Raw genomic sequence first — 21,867 nt, 5'->3', positions numbered from 1 at the left:
AATAATATTATTATCTTTACCTATTTCTTAGAATCACAACTTACAATAAATCACCTAGAAACTTATAAAACAATTTAAATAAATATATAAATATATATACTACATACCAAACGTATTTAAATAATAAAATATGTATGCCAAATGTTAAAAATAAAAGAGGGTAACCGTATCTATAGCTTTTATAGTCCTATAGCTATAGGTATAGTACCTATATAAATCGTTTACATACAATAAAAAGTACTGACGGTATAAGCAATTGCTTTTCACCCGAAGACTATACAATTCATTATTTCATTGTTGGTATTATAACACAAATAAAAATTCAAGAACAATGTTTTTTTTAATACTATTTATGTTTCTTCCATACAGTCAACTGGTATTATAAAAAATAATTAACTGCAATTAAATAGTTCGGTAAAATTAAGTAAATAACATTATATTCTGTGCGCAGAAAACTCTTAAAAACTACCAAGTTCACGAAAAAATCACTGATGATCGAGTCGATGAGGACATAAAGTGGATGTTATTGCCAAATGGACGAGGTGATCCGCAATTGGCTATTCTATCAGGATTGGAAAAAAATAACGGAGAAGACAAAGGAGACCTGCTACCGCTTATTGAAAATATTAAATTTTATTTATACACAAGGTACATTCCACAAGTTTATCATGCATCTTAAATACAATAAACTTAGTACTAGGTAGGTAAAATAAATAAATAAAATAATTATTTAATTTCACCGTTATAGTAATGTGCAGTGAATCTGAGGGTCATGGAGTCTGTGGGACACAATACTTAATCAAATTTAATATTTTACATATTAATTAAAAATACCAATTTTCTTTACGTAGTGAAGTACAAAACATCTGAATTATAACTATATGTTAGAAATAGTATTTTGTGCTACAACTTACAAATTATACACAATCCATTGGGTATTATTAAATTTACTTACACATATGAACAATATGATTGATTATTGATGGGTGTAAGTAGTATATAGATACATATTACTGTACCTATTTACAAGGCCGTAACTGGAAAAAAATTTCGGGTCTAACATTATTATTTAATACAATTTATAGTTAATAAACTATATTCACCGCTAAAATGTTTCTACTTTTGAAAATTTCGGGGGGGGGGGGGGGGGCCGGACCCCTAGACCCACCCCAGTTACGGCCTTGCCTATTTAGTAAGTTAAATCATAAATTCATTTTTCTTATTACCTATACTATTATTCTATGATAAAACTGAATGTATTAATTTATAGTTCATAATGCGATCAGTGGCGGTTTTTAGAATTTTTCTGGGGGTGAGGATCTTTTGAAATTATCTTATTAAGACACAAACATTTTTAATCCATTAATAATTTATTACTTAAAATATAATTGTTATATAAAAGAAAAATATTTAGCATTTTAATCTCAAGCTTCCCGAGTGAAAAATATATCACAACCTAAATTCGGGATCTGGGGAGGTCCAGACTCCCCTACCGTAAAACGATTACTTAATACAACAATTGCATTTTTTCTTTATCAATAAAGTACTAGTATATAATTGTAGGTATGTTTTTTATTTTTATCGGTAGTAATTAATAATAATTTTGGATTTTTGTATATTTTGTATAGCTTATACAATAACATTATCAAATAAAAAAAAATTAAAACATTTAGAAAAAATTAATAATTGTAATACTTATTAAACGTTATAGTGAAAACAATATTTATAAAACTTGATTTCCAGTCAATAAACGTATATTTTGATCCAATTTCCAGTAATATAATATGATTTTAATTAAGGCGTAGGCGTAAATAGTGTTTGAAATCTGAGGGCTGAAGTTCAAGTCTATACTGAATGTTTTTACGTCATAACAAAACATGTTGTGAAATTGCGCTTTTTAATGTTGGAGTTTCTAAGATATGAGAATAAATATATTACAATAAGCCTCTCAAAGTATAAATATTGATCTTATGATACATAGGTACTCGCAGGGGAGGATTTAGGTACGTGAGGTGGCCTTATACATAAACAAGAAAACACATTTTTGTATTTATTAAATTACATTTAATATAAATTTTAATAGTAGTAACAATTAACTACTTATTTAATAATAAATAATTATAAAAACAATCATAAGTATTTGCTTTATAAAAATAATAATGTAAAATAATTACAATTAAACGTAAGGAACTTTTCTCTAGATTCTAAAACACCATTTATTGTCAATAAGTGCAAATAGGTACATGTATTATTAGTTAGATAAAAATTAAATTTTAAACGTATAAATAAATTTCAGTATTATTCAATTAAATATGTATAAACATTATAACATAAAATTGTGTGAGTACCAATTTTGTGGGTCTCCTGAACTGCAGCCACCCCTAAATGCTGCCCTGGATATTTAACCATATACAATGTATAATTCATATTTTATGTAAATATATTAATATATTTATAAAATGCATGATATAACATAGAGACAATCCTACAAGAGCTGAAATGCAAACAATGGATAAAAAATGTTTACCAATATTTAAGTATTTCCGCTCTCAAAGAAAATCAAAAGTATTAGTTCATGGATTTGGTGATAGCGCTGAAGATTCTCTCATGTTCCCATTACTCAGAGATGGTAAGTAACTTATACCTCATGTATATAATATATCATTTATTTTTTAATATTTTATAAAAACAATAATATTATAAATCCATATACTTTGGGAAGAATAGAGAATTGAAAAAATTGCATCATATTCTAATGCAGCGGTTCCCAAACTTTTTTTTCCGCGATGCCTTTTTTTGGACTGAATTTAACCATGGTGCCCTGCTGTGAATAACATAAAAAGACAAAAAAATACTCATTGATAGCTAATTTTATTAATTTTATTAAAATTTAACTTTTATATAAATTAATGAATTTTTAAACCTAAAAATTAAATAAATAAAATTATTGTTATAATTATTATAATTATTACATAAAAATATTAAAATGAGGATGTTCGAATATACAATAGAAAATATTTCATTATTTGCTATAACGTTTTTACGAAAAGAATATGGAAAAAAAAATCTAACCATTTTAAACTATTTGTTATGAACCGTAAACCACGGTGCTCTTAGAAAGTGTTCGCGGTGCCCCTAGGGCACCGCGGTGCACAGTTTGGGAACCGCTGTTCTAATGAAATTTTATATTGTTTTTCTCAACCCATTATTTTTTACTGTGTTTGACCATAAAAAATAATAAAATAATTTTAAATAATTTTGAGCCAACATTTATATGATGTCTATTTGCATATGTTTGTCATTGATGGACTGTGGTTATCTATTTTATTCGATGGTCATGCAAATTTTAATTGAAATTTTATTTTTTTTTACTTATTTTATATTTATTCATTTTTAGTTTTATGTTTTAAATTGTTTATATACTTATACACTAAGGTAATAATATAACTACACAATTATAAAATACACGATATTAAAAACCTTATTTACAGCATTTTTGAACTACAACGATTACAATATATTTACTGTTGATTGGTCAGAGTTAGCTGCCGTACCTTGGTATAATACTGCAGCAAAAAATACTAAACATGTATCAAAACATTTAGCAGCCTTTATTGACCATTTATCTACATCAACTGATGCACGGGCAGAAGATTTTCATTTAATAGGATTTTCTTTAGGAGCACATGTAGTTGGTCTAACGAACAATGAGTTGAAATATGGAAAAGTTAAACATATTACTGGTAAAATATAATACTATCAAAAGAATTGGTAATTTTCAAAATACTTACATTTTTTTTAGGGCTAGATCCAGCAGGAGTTTTGTTTTCATCATCGGGCCCAGAGGAACGTCTTGATTCCAGTCAAGCTAAACTAGTCGACGTCGTGCATACATCAGGTGGATTTCTTGGATTTAAAAAACGTATCGGACATAGGGATTTCTATCCAAATGGTGGTGCCTGGCCTCAACCAGGATGTAAAATTGATTATGCTGGTAATGATCATAAAAAAATACGAATATTTGTATATAAGTAATATTATTAATTTATAATAAGTGATGTTGATGTTATAAGTTTATTTTTATTTAAAGCTGTTTGTAGTCATCGGAGAGCGTATTATTATTATGCGGAAGCCTTAACTAGAGGTGATGCATTTGTTGCTGTACCATGCCCATCATACGATGAGTATACATCAGGAGCTTGTTCAAATAATACAGAGCTTGCGGTACAACTAGGAAAAGCCCCATATGATAAGGCGTAAGTAAAACATGAATAATTACAATAATATTATTAAAGAATAAAATAAAGAAATCGATAAACTTGATTTACAGGAAAGAAGGTAATTACTATTTAAATACTAACTCAGATTCTCCTTATGGGAAAGTAAGTAAACTTAATAAATAATATAGACATTAAATTATAAAATAATACTTTACTATAGTAAAAAAAATTTAAAAATTAAAAAAAAAATTAAATTTTAGGTAAAAAAATTACATACTTAATTTTATTATTTTATTTATATGAATAAATTATTATAATAATAATTTAAAATATATTATAAAGATAAAATAAATACAATAATATTGTTATCTGATGTTATAGCAATGTTTTTTTTTTAATTTTGAATGTAACATAGTAAAAAATACTTTATATTATATATTAATTACAATAATTATTGAATGTACCTACAAAACTTATATTAATTATTAATATAATTATAATATATTAATAACAATATAAGGTAGCATTTTGAATGAAAAAAGTATGAAACAATAACCAATAAAAAACCTCAAGCTTTTAAATCAAATTTATTCTGAAATTTTAGAATTTCCACTGCAAACAGTACGGGACTGTTTTTTAATTATTAATTTTTATAAAATAGCCAATAGATACTCAAATATAACATGTTAAAAAAAGGTAAAAACTTATCTATTATTCTTATACACATGTCTTATACCTAAATTAAAAACCCATATATTTGAGGTCTATTCTTTTGGTTGTCCTTATGGATTATTGAAATGTACACAAAACTCATATACCTTGAATAATCTATTCATCAAAATGCAAATCTTCATATTCCCCAATCTTCTTGGAAGTAGTTTTAAATGTTGTCACACAACTAAAACTATTTATTTATTTATTTATTTTTTGATAAAATTAGCAATTTCGTTCTTTGGGGCTATAAAATGTTTAACAATAAGGACAATAACAAACTATTTTAATCAGCTTTGGAAGACAGAAGATTTGGTTGTGCTCAACATAACATTTTTCAAGTCTACAAACACAACACTAATAATAATAAAAGTTTGACCAAAAGAACAGCCAAATTAATGATAGAATTGAGAACAGTCTTCATTAGGATATTTAATATGGTCACTATAGATGTATATCACAGATTATTAATTAAGTACTAATTTACAAAAGTAATGTAAATAAATACCAAACACAGAGACCAGTGGTACAATTAATATAGACGTTGAATAAATACATTAATCATTTTAAATAAAAAGAGCATCAACCATATTTATAGTAAATGTTACACAGATATATATTTATCAAATTTTTTAAAAAGATAATATGAAAAACAAAAATTTTAATAAAATGTTTTTTATTTTGATCAAGTGTTTTTGTGTCACTTAAAAATCAACAAACTAATAATTAACGTGGACAAAATGTATGTAGTATTAATATATAGATAAACATAAATAATGTGATACTACAAATTTTAAATTATTGCACATTGCACATTGTGTTAAAAAAAAAAAAAAAATTGTACAAGCCAAAAAGTATATTTACACAATTTGTTTAACACAATTTTTACTTTTTGACTTTTGTTAATATAAATTAACTGACCAAGTTAATGCAAATTAAACAGCAAATTAATACATAATATTTTACTTTAAGTACATTCAAACTACCTGATTGTCCAATAAAAATATTAATAGTATTTATTTCATACAATAAAAATAAAAAAATATAAAATAGTAAAACAAAATAACAAAAATTAAATAACTAGGCCAATTAATTAAAATGTTTTAAATGCATTAACTTGAGTCAATAATGTAGTATCTAATACTATAAATCTAATTTTTTTAAATTATATCACACAGTTGTAATGGAAAACTAAAAACCAAGTTATAAATGATGGAAGAAATTTAGTTGGAAGTAAAATTACATAAGTTCATCTTCCATATGTTTTAATGTTATTCCATCAACTTTATCTAAAATACTCGTTCAATATAATTTTAATAGTTCTAACTACTTGTTTCAATTAATCCTATCCCCCTTTACTAAAAATTGGTTTGTATGAGTTTGGCGAGTACTTGGAGTTGATTAAAATCATACTAATTACAATTAATGAAAATATCAAATAACAAAATTAATTTAATGACAAACACTACATTATAAATAAATACTAAATATAACCAAATGCAATGGCGATGAACATTAATTTTTAATATTTTTCAAATAATAACCCCAAAAGGACTGAATAATCTTCAAGTAGATTAAATTTTTTAAACTTCTAATTATTTTCCAGGAAATATTTCTAAGATGAGTGTCGAAATAATATATTTTATATGCAATTAATAGGTTTATCAGAAAATTTAAATATAAAATAACAGTATACTTGGCCAACAACAAAAATACAATAATAATTTAAAGTGTTACTTAAAGATAAAATATTTTACCTAAAGAATTTACTAGAGTAAAGATAAGTATTTTTCCCAAATATTAATCGAAGAGTAAATATTTCAAAATCTCTTCTGAGTTTTTCTTTCATTCTTTCAATACTTTCTTCTTTCAAAGTCTTTTCTGAAAATAAATCTCAGTTGCTCCAATGTTTGTATAAAATGCAAATAATCTTTTCATTTTAACTTCATGTTGACAGACATAATTTTAAAATTATTTCATAATACATTTATCTAGTGCAATATTAATCATTATAATAATAAAATATAAAATAATGAGATCCTTTACAACCAAGTGAATTACATGGCTCTTTTAAAATCACAGTTTTTATTGATTTCTAACAATTTTAAATCATAATATATATTCAAAAAAAGTAAAATTATACATAATTTAGTAACTACTAAGGCTCAGACGTAATTGCATTCAAATTTATTTTCAATAGATAACAGTAAAAGTAGATTTATAAATATATAAATAATGATTATTTTATTACATTAATTTTGAACATAATTGTTATTAATGTTTACATTTCAAAATTTAACCAGTAAAATGTTTATATTTTTAATTTAAAATATCTATTATAGCTAATATAATTTTTTCAAGCAAAAATGAATAATCTATGTTTTACTATGAAGATCATTAATTAGTAGATAACTATAAAAATAAATAAATAAAAATGTAATTTTTAAGTTTCTATAAGCTTTGGAGCATATTTCATTGTACAATTAGAAATTCCTCAATCTCTTTTGTAGCAAAATTTGAAAAGTACAGTGAATTTGCAATTTTTGTACTAGATTATTTTGGTTTTCAAATAATCAATTGCATTCCTTGCCATGTTACACTTAGTTATCAGTTAAATTCTCTAAAAAGAGACACTATTTCTTAGGTACTATAATTTTCAGCATCTAAAATGTTGGATTAGTTAAATTAAAAGATTTTGAAAACTTATGTCGTTACTCAATTCCAAATTATATGAGTGATGAGGAATTTCTAATCATAAGTTCATATCACAACTATCAAAAACAAATCTAAAGTTATTTATGAATACTTAAAAATAGATAACATATAACATAAGCTGTATAATGTACATTAATATATAATTAAAATACATCATGCCTGAATTATTAAATTAATTAAATCTATTTAATATTTAAGTAAATTGTGTACCATCAAGTTAACAGTTTAATTATATCAGATTATGAATTAATAAAAGGCAAATATAATCTCTTATAATTAGGTCATTTTTTTTACTATGATACATCAGTTTGTATATTTGTATACAAGAGACAAGTTCTAAAAATATTATTTTTCTTTTTTGTAAGCTGTATCAATGAATGATACCAATTTTATTAAAAATTATTAAATGATTACTTTTAATTTATAGCTAAAAAATATCTGGAATTTAATTAAATAAAGCACTTCGATAACTTAATATCATCTTTAGTTGACCATTTTTAACATGCGTAATTTAATTCAAAATGTTACCTTTTTGAAATATTATTTCAACTTTATAGCTGCAATAACAAATAAATGTAAAAATAGGCAAAATAAAAAATATCATTTTTATTGTATTAAATATTTATATTCCTTGGAATATATTATTTACAATTTTAATTCATTCATTAAAATAAAATTATTTCTTATAAAGCATAATTAAAATTAAAATTCAATATATTTTAAAAATTTTACACATCTTATTCCGAGCCCAAGTAATAACGTCAAATAATAAAATAATACTCAAATAAATAAAAATGATAAACCAGATTGTATTAAATAAAATATATAAATATTATAATAACTTAATAAGTACTCGCCCAACTCAAACATTTACAGTTGAAATACAAAAAATGATTAGAAATAAAGCATTTAAGGGTATCAGACTAGAATATGTATAACTAGTAATATTGAGCAATGCGGTTAACCAAAATCAAAAGGGGAATTCACCTAACACTGTTCTTATTATATAAAAAAAATAAAAATATAAAATAAAAACATAAATAAAGCACCTTTAATTTATATTAAATATTAATTTTCAATTTTTTTTTTTTTTTTGTACAACATATGGACATATCCTTATACATAGATTATAAATCTTACTCTACAAAATACTTATGTTATGTATTTTGAGAAATTATGGAATGGATTCAATAATAAAATTACTAATAAATTAAGCTCAAAGCATTATTAACTTGAATAGTGTTTTGTTGCACTTAGTTTTAAGGATCATGGAATCTTAATATGATTTGAAATTCAATTATAATATATAAAAGAAATTTAAATTGTAAATTTGTATTTAAAAATACAAAACCTATTTAGATACGGAGTACATTTATTCAGAATTAACTAGGTTGTATAGGTTGCATAAAAATATCATTAATGTGGAAGTTAAATTATGACAATTTTTAGGGTAACCTAATAGAGTTTAATACAAAATTTTCAATGTCAATGAAAATAATTGAAAATATAAAAAAAATTATCATTCATAACATTATATAAAATATAATTAAAGGAAAAATTATTTTAATAAAACACGAGCGTAATTTTGGTGTTAATATTTTAAGTTTAAATTTTAAATATGAACCTCAATATTATTTAACCCACATCTAACAATAGGTGATTATTCATATAAATAATTAATCTTCAACAAATTATTATTATATAAACTTTATAATTTAAGTTATAAAGATTTTTAATTGAATAGTTTTGTGTAAAAATACTAAAAGTTGATTAAATTTGTAAGAAATTATACTTTCAAGGAAAAAATCCTTGGTTCATAAAAATCAAAAATAATAGATGCTTAAATTAAGTACAAATTGCTATTACATATTCACCCTAGTATACTATGTGTTTATTACTTTCTAAATATGACCTTTATTAATTTGCGATGCTTTCCATTATAAATTATTGAGTCATTCAGTCTATATATAGTCATCTGAATATAAATTGATAAATTATTTACTATAAATCATAACACGTCATGGTGGAAGGCAACATCTAAAAGTTATAAAACCAGAAACATACAAAATTACCAACTACTAAGAGTTAAGGATTCAATATTGATTATTTTAAAATATAACTGCTTTAGAGATCCTTTTTCTGCTCTACAAGCAAAAATTGACTAAATCATACGTAAGTAATTGAAATTATGTCAAGTAAACAAAATTATCAATGTTTACGTAAATTATCAACACTAGATGTGCGAGATGTTGATGTACTATCATCTCCAATAGAGTAAACTCCATTTATTGTACTACGATAGCTAGATGCAACAGTAGCTGTTCGTCGCATAGATGTTGTGTCATTACCTTCTGATGATGACGGAGTTTCCAAATTAGATGGTGATGACTTTCTTAACCTAGCAATTACTTTATCCAATTTTTGTATAAATAAATCAATGTCAGACTTTTTAACACCTATTGAAGCTCCAGCTGTAATGTAAGGACAAGGATAATTGGATTTGTGAGCTCCCCAACCTGAAAATATAAATAAAAACAATTATTTGTTTAACAACAAAAACAATTTGATTTATCTATTTATAACTAATTTGTAATTATTAAATTATAAGCAAACCATCAAATTTATAACCACAGACATCTTTAACTTCAATAGATGATATAACTCTACAGCCCGTTACATGGCGCATATACATCATGGAGCTTAGTTGGCTTAATCTTTTTGTATCAGTTTCAGTCGCATTTTGAACACTTAATGATGTCAAGGTCATAGCTAAAATAAAATTTTTCAATAAATAAATACAATTAACAGAATAAGTAGCATATTACCTATGGATATAGGATTATTTTGTATATCCAATAAACGTTCACCATATTTTACAGCGATTTTTCCAAGTTCTTTCCTTAAATGTTGATGTACTTCTTTACGTTGTGTTATCAACTCCTTATAACCATTAGTACCCAATGATAGTAATGTTATGAAAATATCCATAACAGGACTACAAGATGCTCTTCCTAATTATTTTAAGATAAATAATTAAATTAATAAAATATAAAATATGCATAATATTACCTGGATAATTTCTAGTAATTTTATCTAAAATAGTTTTGTCAAATCCTGCAATTATAGCACCTCCTACAGGAACTAAAAAGTTTTTATCAGTGCTTTGAACAAAAACATCAATCCTCCCTTTCCTAAATAAATATATAAAAAAAATTATAACAATTATAAAATAGAACAATTTAAGACAATAGAAATACCTAGAAGCATCTTGTATTGAATGCATCAGTCTGGTAGATTGTAAACCATATGCATTATTAACTAAATGTGGAACATTATATTTTTGACAAAGACAAGCAACTTTTTCAAGTGAATCTGATACTCTAGGCGCAAAACAACTAGTTGTGCTTAATACACATACTATGTTATCAGATCCAAGAGTTGATAACTGTGCTTCGATTCCTTGTACATCTGTATGTAATTCATCACCGCATTGAATAGGATCAATGATTATTGGTTGTAGACCTATATAATTTAAAAATTTAGAAGTTAAATTTTCTTAATATTAAAATATTATAAAATATTTCTAATAATTACTATAACAATTCAATAAAAAATAATTCTTGTCTGGAATATAATAGCAACATAATTTTCTTAAAAACCTACCAGCTGTAATTATACACTTGAAACAGGATTTTTGGTCTATTCTTGACCACAACACAAACTTAGCCCCAGGTCTATCTTGTTTTAATGTTAACATACATAACATCAAACTCATTCCAGTAGCCATTGGAACCATAAAACAACCAGTTGCACTTGCTACACCTGGATTATAATAAAACATAAACATAAAATACATTTTATTGTTTAAATAATATTTTATAATAATGTTTTAGTAATTTATTTTCAATTTCATATGGATGTAAAAAAATAATTTAAATTTTACCCATAAAACGAATAGATTCTAGGAGCATAGCGTTTACTAATTTAATCATTAAACTGGATCCTGTGGCATTGGGTTGAACCTCAGCAATATTTTCAGACCTGCCAATTCCATGAGTCATAAGATAATGTCGTTTAGCAACTAAGTTACAAGCTATGCGTCCTTCTCGTTCTCCAACACCAGCATGTTCTTTAAAGTTGTTACTGTCCATAAGAGCTAAGTTCGATAAAAACATTTCAATAGTAGCATCATCCCAACCATTATCTGGCCATTTTCTCTATAATATAAAATCCATAAGTTAAAATGGTTTTTACAGAGGTTTTTAGTTATCTTAATAATAAGCAAAATAAAAATTTGATTATACATTCAATTTGCTTAAACGATATTTATTAAGTTTATGCCATTTTCTAAAAATTATAGTATAAGCCACCCAGAAGAAATTAAATACATGTTCTACAATACAGCATTATAGCAAATTTTTCAGTCAAGTTTTATATTGGTCTATATATTGGAATTTATGAGGTTGATATAATTTAAAATATGTTATAAGTACTAAGTCCAAGTTATAATTCAATTCATTTTATTTAAAAAAGCATATATTATGTACTAGTTAAAAAATATAGTAGCTGGAATAATAGCCATCTTTATGTTATACTATCATAATAAACTTGTATTTCTATATTTTTAAATTTAACAAAATAAATAGATAAACAGTACATACAGTAAACTATTTTTGTAATTGCTACTTTTAATTTTGGTCAAGTCTAAACCAAAGATTCAAAAGATTCAATACACCAAATAAGGATTTATCTAAGATAATAATGGTAATGAAGTTCATTCCAAACTGAAAATGCATTCTAAATTAAGACAAAATCATTTGCAATAATTGTAGTCATTTTAATAAAAAAATAATAAATTAATAAACATCTAGTTCAAAGTTTGTTGAAAAAATATAATATCGATTAACTTTCATTCAAAATAATATTGTTATGAGTCCCTAACTATGGAAGTATAATATTATATTGAATGTCTAGATAAAACGTACCTGTTCCATGAGCGTTTTGGCCAAGTTCTCTCTAGTCTTCAAAGCGCTAGCTGCTTGTTGGACGTACGAGGAAGGTATTAGATTTTCAGCCAACGTAAAATTTTGACTATTCATTTTATCGTTGATTATTCGTGAAATTCTCACATACTAAGATGCCTGCAATAATAACAATATTCAGACACTTTGAATTTTTACACAAGTGACGACAATAAGCAATATTTTTTGGTTGTCAGTGGAGAAAAAACAAGTTGTGCAAGTTATGTACGTACCAGAAATGAAAGGCCAATAGCTGGCAAAGCGTAGTTCAACAACGAACGCTTAATACCGACGACGACGTTGTTGTGCTGTCGACGAATCCGGCACACGCAGTGACTACAATCAGCTCATACCATGGTGACATCCAAACATGCATCGTTATTCGGATGCACATGAACGAGAATTAACAACGATGACAGGCTAACACTGGAACATATACAGCCGGTTAGATGTGTTGTTGTTTGCTGTCGCCGCGAACCGTCCGGAGGAGAATATTATTTATTATATTATTATATTATTATTATTATTATCATTGTCATCGAAGAGACATAAACACAAATCGATGATATCACGGAACAAGATAAACTCCCGTTTCCTATGGTGGACGGGTACAATTCTCCCGATTTTTAATAACAATTGATAACAGCAAACGTGATAAGAACAAAAAAAAAAGCTAATGCCAACCTCCAAGGTGTAAATAAAATCCCAATTCCCGTTTCATTTTCCAGCATATAAATGAATAAATAAATAATTGATTTCATACCAAGAGTAATTTTTCGAAAAATGTACAGAGAAATTTTGTCTTCTATAAAATAAAACCCTATTTAGTTAGTTTTTAATCAGTGAAGTTAGATTTTAATCGTTTATTATTTAAATGTAATTCATTGATCATACTTTAATACTTTATATCATTGTTTATTTATACTATGTACTATAATTTATCATACATTTAAGATATAAATATTTGATTCTATTAATCTCTTATAGTATTAATCAAATCTTTGATATCCCTATACGAGTAATAAAGGAATGTTTATTTAAAAAAAAAAAACAGATTTTAACTAATTTGAATTTTAAAAACAATAGTTAAGTCAATGGGATATGTACTGAAGAAAATGATTGATATTGAATGATTAACGTTAAATTTATTGAGTTTTAAGATATTTTTCAACTATCATTATTATTTTGGTTGAGTTAATTATATTAGAATCTTCACATTTTTATCATTTATTAATCAAATAGTATAAATTTTAAATTTTATACCTGCCGGATACATGTGTATTTTTATAAAATTACTAGCTGAATTACCCGTCGTTGCCGGGTTTAAGTATAAAAATCTATACCTAGCAAGCTCTTTTTTATTTATATTAGCCATAAATAACCCATTCAGTCTGTTTTCCGACATGGTGCTTCTTATAAAATTTTTTAAGCGATTAAGTGCTGAAAACGTTCTTTCCGGAGTGAAAGAGGAAACTAGTAACGTGGCGAATAATTGTAAAAGTATTTTAATGTTAGGTCGAAGATTGGTGCGATGAGAGAGTGAATCAAGAGCAGAATTCCGTTTTGGAATAGTATTTTGACTCTATTGTTGCCTTCATATGAACAGGTCAGCTCTGATTGTAGATGAGGTATCATCATGGAGAACTTGGACTTATATTTTAGCAGCTTTTATAATATTTTTATCATCAAACATATTTAAATTGGCCGGAATAAGTCCTTCAAGTGGCATAACATTAATAAGCCTTTGATTAAAACGAGCATCCATTGATTCTATTAAATTGTCAAGATACATTATACATATAAACACGGCCCATGGGGGGGCTAGAGCCCCCTTAGCCACCTCCCTTGGCTACGCCACTGAGCTTACGTGTGAGCAAGCTACGTAGAACTGCCCATGTGAATAACAGTTTTCTCGCAAATCTATCCCTGCAAATTTGAGAGTTTGGCCTTTAGACTTGTGAACCGTTTAAATTCGAACGGAAGATCATTCGGAATTAAAGGGATTCGTGGTACAAACACAGTTTCCCCTTTTGCACATTCAGTTAAAATTGTGGCTTCTACTATATTGCGATGTAAAATTTTTGACTTTAAGCCTGGTCCCATTGCACAGTTTAGGTGGTTTCAAATTTCGCAACAACATAATAAGTGTGCCCACACGCAGAATAAGCCTATGATGTTCAGTGACGGTTCTAGCTTACGGGCAGGGTGGGCAGCTGCCCGTATCAAAATTTTTACGTTCACCTTAAAAAGTTCACTGTGATGTTTAAATAAGTAAAGAATTAAGGAATTCAAATACGTATTTGTTTTTATTATTTACACTTTCATAAATAAAAAAGTGTTTAATTGGGAAATCTTTGTTTTTGGAAGCTTCAACATTGTCTGATATACATCAACAAATAAGTAATTATGGCGAAGCTTTCACTAACTTGAGAAAAGTAGTTGAATTATCTATGGTAATTCCTGTATCCTCAACTAGTGCTGAACGAAGGTTTTCTATTATGCGGCGTATTAAGACTTACTTGAGAGCTACAATGCAAAATCCTAGGTTGAGTAACCTTGTTTCATTATCTATAGATACAGAGAATTCGGAAAAATTGTTAAAAGACCCAACTCCTGCTCTGGATATGTTTGCAAAAATAAAACGTAGAAGATTACAATTTCAGATATAGTAAAAATATAGTTTATATTATACTTTATTATTATAATATGTTAAATTATTTTTTATATACCTAAAGAAAAAAGAAAATATATATATCTAATTTGAATTAATATTTTTATTTTTTATGTGTGTTAACTGTTAAGGAAAAAACTGTAGCTTAGGAAAATTTAGAATTTAAATTTAGCTTACAGCTTACTTATAAATATACATAAGGATGTTATAAATTTTTTATCGGATAATAGAAACATTTGGTTTCCCAGTGAAAACAAAAGATATTTATTACTTATTATTTACAGAATTACAATTTACAAATTTACCTATGAAAATAAAATAAACAACAATTTATGTTACACGCGTACGATACGCGCCTACGTGAAACGGAACGTAACTTTTTTATTTTTTTTTTTATTTGCTTTTATTGATAAACATTATAGCAATACAGTTATGATGTAAATGTGGGGTAATTAAATTACAAAAAGATGAGGTTTAGAACATTTTTTTTTCTGACTATTTTAAATTAGAAAACCAGCAGAAAGGAAGTAGTGAATTAGAGAATGAATAATAGGAGGAGAACGAGAATTTAAAAGAAGTTTTGAGTCGGGAGAGATATAACCTAAGGAACAAAGATATGAAAAAAAAGTTGTCTATTAGGGTGGAGGGAAGGGCAGTGGAAAATAATATGTTCGAAATTGCAGATGGCTTCTTCTTGGTGTCGGGTACATAAGGGGGAAGAATTTAATTCAAGTTTAAAAGCATGGTGTGGAAGAAGACTATGTCCAATACGTAGGCGTGTGTAGTAAACTATAACACTCCTAGAAATCTTTAGGTCTTTATACCATCGATGGGTAGGGATTGATGGTACAATTTGTCTGTGCCACGAGGCAAAGTTATCAGGTAAGGATTCCCACTTGGATTGCCACGCCTTACGTAGTAATTTGCGGTGGATAGGAAGAATATCGGATGCGGGCAGTTTGAGAGGAGAGGAATTGATTAAAGATTTGGTTGAGTAGGCTAGAAAGTCAGCGCGCTCATTGCCTCCTATGCTGACATGGCTAGGAACCCAAAAAAACTTTACTGATTTGTTATCGAGACTTAGACGAAATACTAAGGATTTGATAATAAGTATTAGTGGAGATATGAAAGAATTAAAAGAATCGGATGCGATGGCGAAAAGACATGATTGTGAGTCGGAAACAATAAGGAACGTATTGAGTTCGAGGGAGAAAATGAATTGTAAGGCACTGATTATAGCGTGGCATTCCGTTGTGAACGAAGACGCGTGTGAATTAAGTTTGTTGGAGTAAGATAAATTGATTGATGGAATGAAGAAGGAGAAGCCTGCCGAGCTGGGTGATACAGAACCATCGGTATAGATTGGAACTGAATTAGGAAAATTGGATGTCATAAAATCGCTAAATAAAGATTGAACAAGAGTCGAAGGAATGCGAGGAAGTTCTTTCGGGGAGTAATTAAGAAAGTTGGGCGAAACGGTAACTTCTGGGGTAAATAAAAGTGCTGGATAGAGGGTGTCGTAAATTTGTAGACGAAGACAGGGACGATAGATAAGTGGAGAGAAAGATGAAAAAGAAGAAGCTACTGAAGCAAGAATCGGGAGTGTTTTAGGAACATAGGTCCAAGAATTTTTTATAGAAACAAACATTTGAAAAAGTGTGTATTAAGGAGAGGACAGGCATTTGAGGAGAAATTTACCCGCAAGCTGACGACTTCTTAGCTCAATTGGAGGGCAAGCACATTCGACCTCTAGGCTTACTAATGGGGTGGAACTTAAGGAACCAATAATGGTGCGAAGGCAGGATGAAATTACTGAGTTTAGCTTTTTACGATGAGTGTGTGCGGCAGAGGCAAAGAGGAAGGAGCCATAGTCGGCCTTGGACCTTATGACTGCGTTAAAGATTGTTTGGAGGCAAGATGGATGCGAGCCCCAATTAGTGCCAGTGGTAGCCCGTAGAAAGTTAGACCAACGAGATATTGTGCTTTTTAGATATTTAAAGTGTGGAACCCATCTTAATTTAGGGTCTAATATAAGCCCAAGGTAAGTGACAGTAGATGAAGGTTGAATGGTTTTATTATCTAGGGTTATAAGGGGGTGAACTGAAAGCTGCCGTCTAGTGAAAACCATGAAATTACTTTTTTCAGGAGCAATGGTAAAAAAAGATGCTGATAGAAGGGTAGATAGACTATTTAAAGCATAGTTTAAAGTGTCAATAGACCTTTCAAGGGATTTATTGGAAGAGAAAATAACAATGTCATCGGCGTACATGAGGAACTGGGAATTAGGGGAGACAAGGGAAGAACATATTGGTATCATGTAAACGTTGAAAAGCAAGGGGCTTAGGCAACTACCTTGAGGCAGACCCCTGTGCGTTAATCTATTTGAGATAGAACCGGAAGGTGATGTAAGTTTAAGGAAACGTTGAGAGAATAGTGAGGAGATGAAGTTGCAGACAGAATTAGGTATGTGTAGAGAAGTAAGGTGGGTGATGAGAGTGGGGATGTGAACGGAGTCAAAGGCACCTTTAATATCTATAAATGCGGCGCATAAGAACTCTTTGTTACAAAATGATTTATAAACTGAGCCAATAAGAGATGACAAGCACTCCATGGTGCCCAGGCCTCTACGAAAACCAAAAAGGTTGTTGGGAACGAGGTTATTTTTTTCAAGAAACCAGTCCAGGCGGATTTTAATAATGAATTTAACTATCTTACATAGTGTGGAAGATAGAGCAATAGGTCTGAATGTGGTGGGAGAAGTGTTGGGCTTAGGGATGGGTATAACATGATAATATTTCCAAGGAGGGATGAGACCAGAGATCCAAATGTCATTAAGAACTTGTAAAAGACATTCAGCTGCTGTATTAGAGATATTTTGGAGAAGAATAACGGAGATACCGTCTAAACCGAAAGAAGTAGAGGAGCGCGAGGAAATCGCTGATTTGAGCTCACTTGAGCTGAAAGGCATGGTAAGGAGATGGGAACTAGGGTCGATATTAGTTGGGATTGGAAGGTCAGGTGGACAGGATTCTTGAAAGGAGGGAACATATGGTGGAGCAACTTTGTCACAAAAAGTTGAGAACCATTCTTCATTGAGTGAGGGAGAATTCCGGTTAACACAACCTTTAAATTTTTTGGCAGTGGTCCATAATTCATGACTAGAGGTAGAATAATTAAGAGTTGAACAAAATTTATGCCAGGAATTTTTTTTGGCGGATTTTAGGATATATTTAGTTTTAGCACTGATGTTTTGGTAGGATAAAAAATCGCAAGATAAACCGGAAGTTCTATATTTTTTAAACGCAGCGGACCGACTTTTGATTGCCTCGGTGCAAGAAGAATCCCACCAGATGGGGGAGGTGGAAGGATAACTAGGAGAAGGCCGTTTGGTTGGGATGGCGTTATAGGAAGCCGTATGCAAGAGCTCGATAAATTTATCGTAATTGACTAATGGGGAGTTGGTAAATACAAAGGAGTTAATAAGAGAGTCTAAATGTGCGGAAAAGAGAGACTAGTCGGCCTTGGAATAGTTCATTTTGGGAAGAGTAGGGACTTGGTTAGATGCTGCTAAGGGGGGAGATGAGGAGGCGTGGTGTTCAATTATGATTGGAAAGTGATCGCTCCCGTGAGGATCGTCAAGTGGAAACCAGGAGAGAGACCAGAATAGCGCGTTGGTGGATAACGTTATGTCTACTGCAGTATTAGAGAAAGGCGGACGATTAACGCGTGTGGGAGCGCCGGAATTAAGGCAGCATAGATTTAAATTACTTAAGGAAGCATGGATGCAATCACCGCGGTGATTGTGACAATTGTTGTTGTCCCATAGAGGATGATGGCCGTTAACATCACCACCCAAGATAGAATTAGGGCCAATTAATTGAAAGATATAATTTAGTAAAGACATAGAAGGATTGGAAGAAGGAGGAATGTATAAAGACCATAAAATAAGAGAACGATTGGAGTTAATGAAAGCCTCAATACCAACTAAGTCGATAGAATGGCATGAAAGATGGTTTTTAAGTGGGATAGTAATGGGTATTTCTTTAATTTGTATGGACTGATGAGCAGCTATTGCTACACCGCCGTAGCCGTCAAGTCGATCAGAGCGTACGATATTGAAAGAAGGTAAATAAAATTGTTGACCCGGACGAAGCCAGGTTTCGGATAATAGAGCAAACATGCATTCTTTCGAGTGGAGAACCCCAGCGAGGTCCATGGAGCGGGAGTGAATACTTCTAACATTCCACTGTAGAATCCTAAAGTGTTCTGTAGAATTAGAGGGAAAGTGAGAAGGGATAATGTGTTTTTTAGTATGTCTCGTCATCGTCGGAATTAGGAGATAAAAATTTATGTAATGAACACTCGATTAAAGATTTAAGAAAAGATTGGGAATTTATTTGAGAGTCAGATGACTGTAAGATCGCAGAGGATAGTTGATCAGAGAGGGAATCGATAAAACTGGAGTGTGCGTGATTAGGAAGAGATTGATCGGTGAAATTGAAGTAACTTCCATTAGGAGTATATGAAGAAGTGTTCCGTGTTTGAGAAGAGAATGGAGGAGAGGATTGTTTGGGCGTGTTAAAGGTTTTCCTTTTTTTCTTTTTTGGTTGAGAGTAAGAGAGGCGGGGGAATGATGAATGGGGAAGGGAAGAGCTGGGTTCCTGTACAATATTAGAATTATCAAAACTGACTTTAACATGATTAGAGATATTGGCATAGGATTGGCCCTGATAGACTATTCCGGAACGTTTGATTTGGGCGGCTTCTGTGTAGGATTTATTTTCGACGGCCATGATACGTTTAATCTCCTTTTGGGAGGACCATTCGGAGCACGTGCGGTCAGAGGCGATATGGTTTAATTTGCAGTAGAAACATTCAGGTGCAGAGGTGAGACGTTTTTCGCATGTTTCAGTGCCATGATTGAAATCACCGCAGTGACTGCATCTTTGTTTACTTCGACAAAATTTCTGTGTATGGCCGAATCGAAGGCACCGCATACATTGTACAGGTGATCGTATACTAGGAGAAACGTTGTGTATAACTTTGAAGATACAGAGTTTATCCGGGAGTTTGGGAGAAAGAAATTTAAGTTCGACGAGCTTTGTAGGCACAATATTATTTTCGCGCTGGACGTTAATGCGGCGAATTTCGGTGATTTCGTAGCAGCACTCCAAGCCTTCGCGAATGTCTTCATCGGAAACGCATTGGTCGATGCGGATGACACCGAGACTATAGATAAGTGAACTAGGGATGGCGGCGGAGAAGTTGTTTTCTGACAACCATGGAGAGCTCAGACATGAGTTAGCATTGTGTACGGAGTCAAAAGTAATTTTTACTCTTTGCGAACCCACGGGTGCAATATTGGTTACTCCTTTAAAGTTATTGATGAACAATTTTCCTAATTTGACAGGATGTAGGTTACCCAGATTGTTATTGGAAATAGACGATATGATAACATGGATTGGGCCCGTATAATTGGGAGAAAAGTTTCTTGCGCGTTAGTTTGCATTATTTTTGGGCTGGTAGCGGAGTCGATAGTGGTAATAGACGAAGAAGCGGACTGCGAATTAAGTGGCCTAACTGCAGCCCCTGCAGTGCAATCCATATTAGAATTATTTGATGTAGTCGTTGATTGCGTGTGTGTATTTGTTAGAGGAGATAAAGGCGGTGAATTACCTGTAGACGGTTTAGATTTTTTTGATTGTGTTGATGTGGTAGGCGAAACATCTTTGTTTTTAATAGATGTTGAAGCGGTTGAGCGACGGTCAGGAGAGGAGAGCGAGGCGAACCGATTACGACCCGGTGCCCGCGACATGCCGAGACCGGTGCGCACGGCGTGCGTGATCACCCGGTGCGGCTTAATGCGATAACGGTTTTAAATAGATGGGCAATTTACGATAACTGAAATAATTACGGAGCTTAGATAAGCGAGCGTTTGACGACGAACGTGTTAGCGTACCGATGGGTAAATCGCAACTGGAACGTAACTTGAAACATAAAATATATTGTTTGCCCGTACGAAAATCTAGTCCTAGAACCGCCTCTGATGATGTTGCATACCCGGTTGTTTCAATGAATTTAAAAATTCAACCGGATAATTAGTTGCATCGTCTATGTTGACCACCGCCGTATCTATTGAAGTATGTACTTTTTCTTCCCCTTCAAAAGACATCACAGTATATCATTGATAGCCGCCGCTTAGTCATTTTTTGGAGTGAGTATAGCACGTTCACACAACCATTCCATAGGCTTATCATGAATATGAGCATATCTGGATTAATTTTTGATATTAAATCCTGAACCGTAGTTACAATTGTGCACTAATTTTCTGGGATAGTTATCATTTCATTAACTGATGGATAATCACTATTGCCAATTTCAAGTAAAAGATCTGCAAATCTACCAGAAAACTTTTCCTCTTCCAAGTATACCCTCATATTTTTCGACAGTTTGAGAATATAAATCTGAGGCCACAAAGTAGATCTTTTAAAACATGACTTTATTAACTTCATTAGTTCTGGTCTTTTTT

General features: G+C 29.9%; 2 protein-coding genes across 4 annotated transcripts; one reads left to right on the top strand and one right to left on the bottom strand.

The window, feature by feature from the left end:
- The first annotated feature begins 210 nt into the window (after window positions 1-210).
- LOC112687343 (lipase member H-like) lies at window positions 211-4,431 on the top strand. Its single transcript, XM_025559990.1, has 7 exons — window positions 211-376; window positions 452-648; window positions 2,478-2,629; window positions 3,492-3,743; window positions 3,803-3,994; window positions 4,091-4,256; window positions 4,331-4,431. Exons 1-7 carry the CDS (start codon window positions 332-334, stop codon window positions 4,401-4,403), a joined length of 1,077 nt encoding a protein of 358 aa, XP_025415775.1. The 5' UTR covers window positions 211-331; the 3' UTR covers window positions 4,404-4,431.
- On the bottom strand, window positions 3,910-13,236 carry LOC112687328 (O-phosphoseryl-tRNA(Sec) selenium transferase). 3 transcript variants are annotated; one of them, XM_025559985.1, is made up of 9 exons: window positions 12,632-12,745; window positions 11,590-11,863; window positions 11,310-11,468; window positions 10,904-11,168; window positions 10,716-10,837; window positions 10,472-10,657; window positions 10,260-10,415; window positions 9,995-10,162; window positions 3,910-3,991 (listed from the first exon to the last, which is right to left on the bottom strand). In XM_025559985.1, the coding sequence occupies exons 1-9, from the start codon at window positions 12,743-12,745 to the stop codon at window positions 3,987-3,989; spliced, it is 1,449 nt and encodes a 482-aa protein (XP_025415770.1). In that variant the 3' UTR covers window positions 3,910-3,986. The 3 variants fall into 3 exon arrangements, with proteins under 3 accessions (XP_025415770.1, XP_025415763.1, XP_025415756.1); XM_025559971.1 differs by lacking the exon at window positions 3,910-3,991 and adding an exon at window positions 12,901-13,236 and having other exon boundaries at window positions 9,855-10,162; window positions 12,632-12,787; XM_025559978.1 differs by lacking the exon at window positions 3,910-3,991 and having other exon boundaries at window positions 9,384-10,162.
- Between the last annotated feature and the right edge of the window lie 8,631 nt (window positions 13,237-21,867).

This window comes from Sipha flava, unplaced genomic scaffold (genome assembly GCF_003268045.1).
Source record: "Sipha flava isolate LNK unplaced genomic scaffold, YSA_version1 109_pilon_pilon, whole genome shotgun sequence".
NCBI classification, from domain to species: domain Eukaryota; kingdom Metazoa; phylum Arthropoda; class Insecta; order Hemiptera; family Aphididae; genus Sipha; species Sipha flava.
Note: the sequence above shows the minus strand (reverse complement) of the source record. Positions and strands in the feature narration are given on the sequence as shown.

Excerpts from the sequence above, each read along its gene's own strand:
- LOC112687343 (XM_025559990.1), top strand. The coding sequence starts at position 332 with ATGTTTTTTTTAATACTATTTATGTTTCTTCCATACAGTCAACTG. Across the intron at positions 3,744-3,802 it reads AAAAGTTAAACATATTACTG|GGCTAGATCCAGCAGGAGTT; the intron begins GTAAAATATAAT and ends CATTTTTTTTAG. Across the intron at positions 3,995-4,090 it reads ATGTAAAATTGATTATGCTG|CTGTTTGTAGTCATCGGAGA; the intron begins GTAATGATCATA and ends TTTTATTTAAAG.
- LOC112687328 (XM_025559971.1), bottom strand. The coding sequence starts at position 12,745 with ATGAATAGTCAAAATTTTACGTTGGCTGAAAATCTAATACCTTCCTCG. Across the intron at positions 11,864-12,631 it reads CCAAAACGCTCATGGAACAG|AGAAAATGGCCAGATAATGG; the intron begins GTACGTTTTATC and ends TTTATATTATAG. Across the intron at positions 10,838-10,903 it reads TCAATACAAGATGCTTCTAG|GAAAGGGAGGATTGATGTTT; the intron begins GTATTTCTATTG and ends ATATTTATTTAG.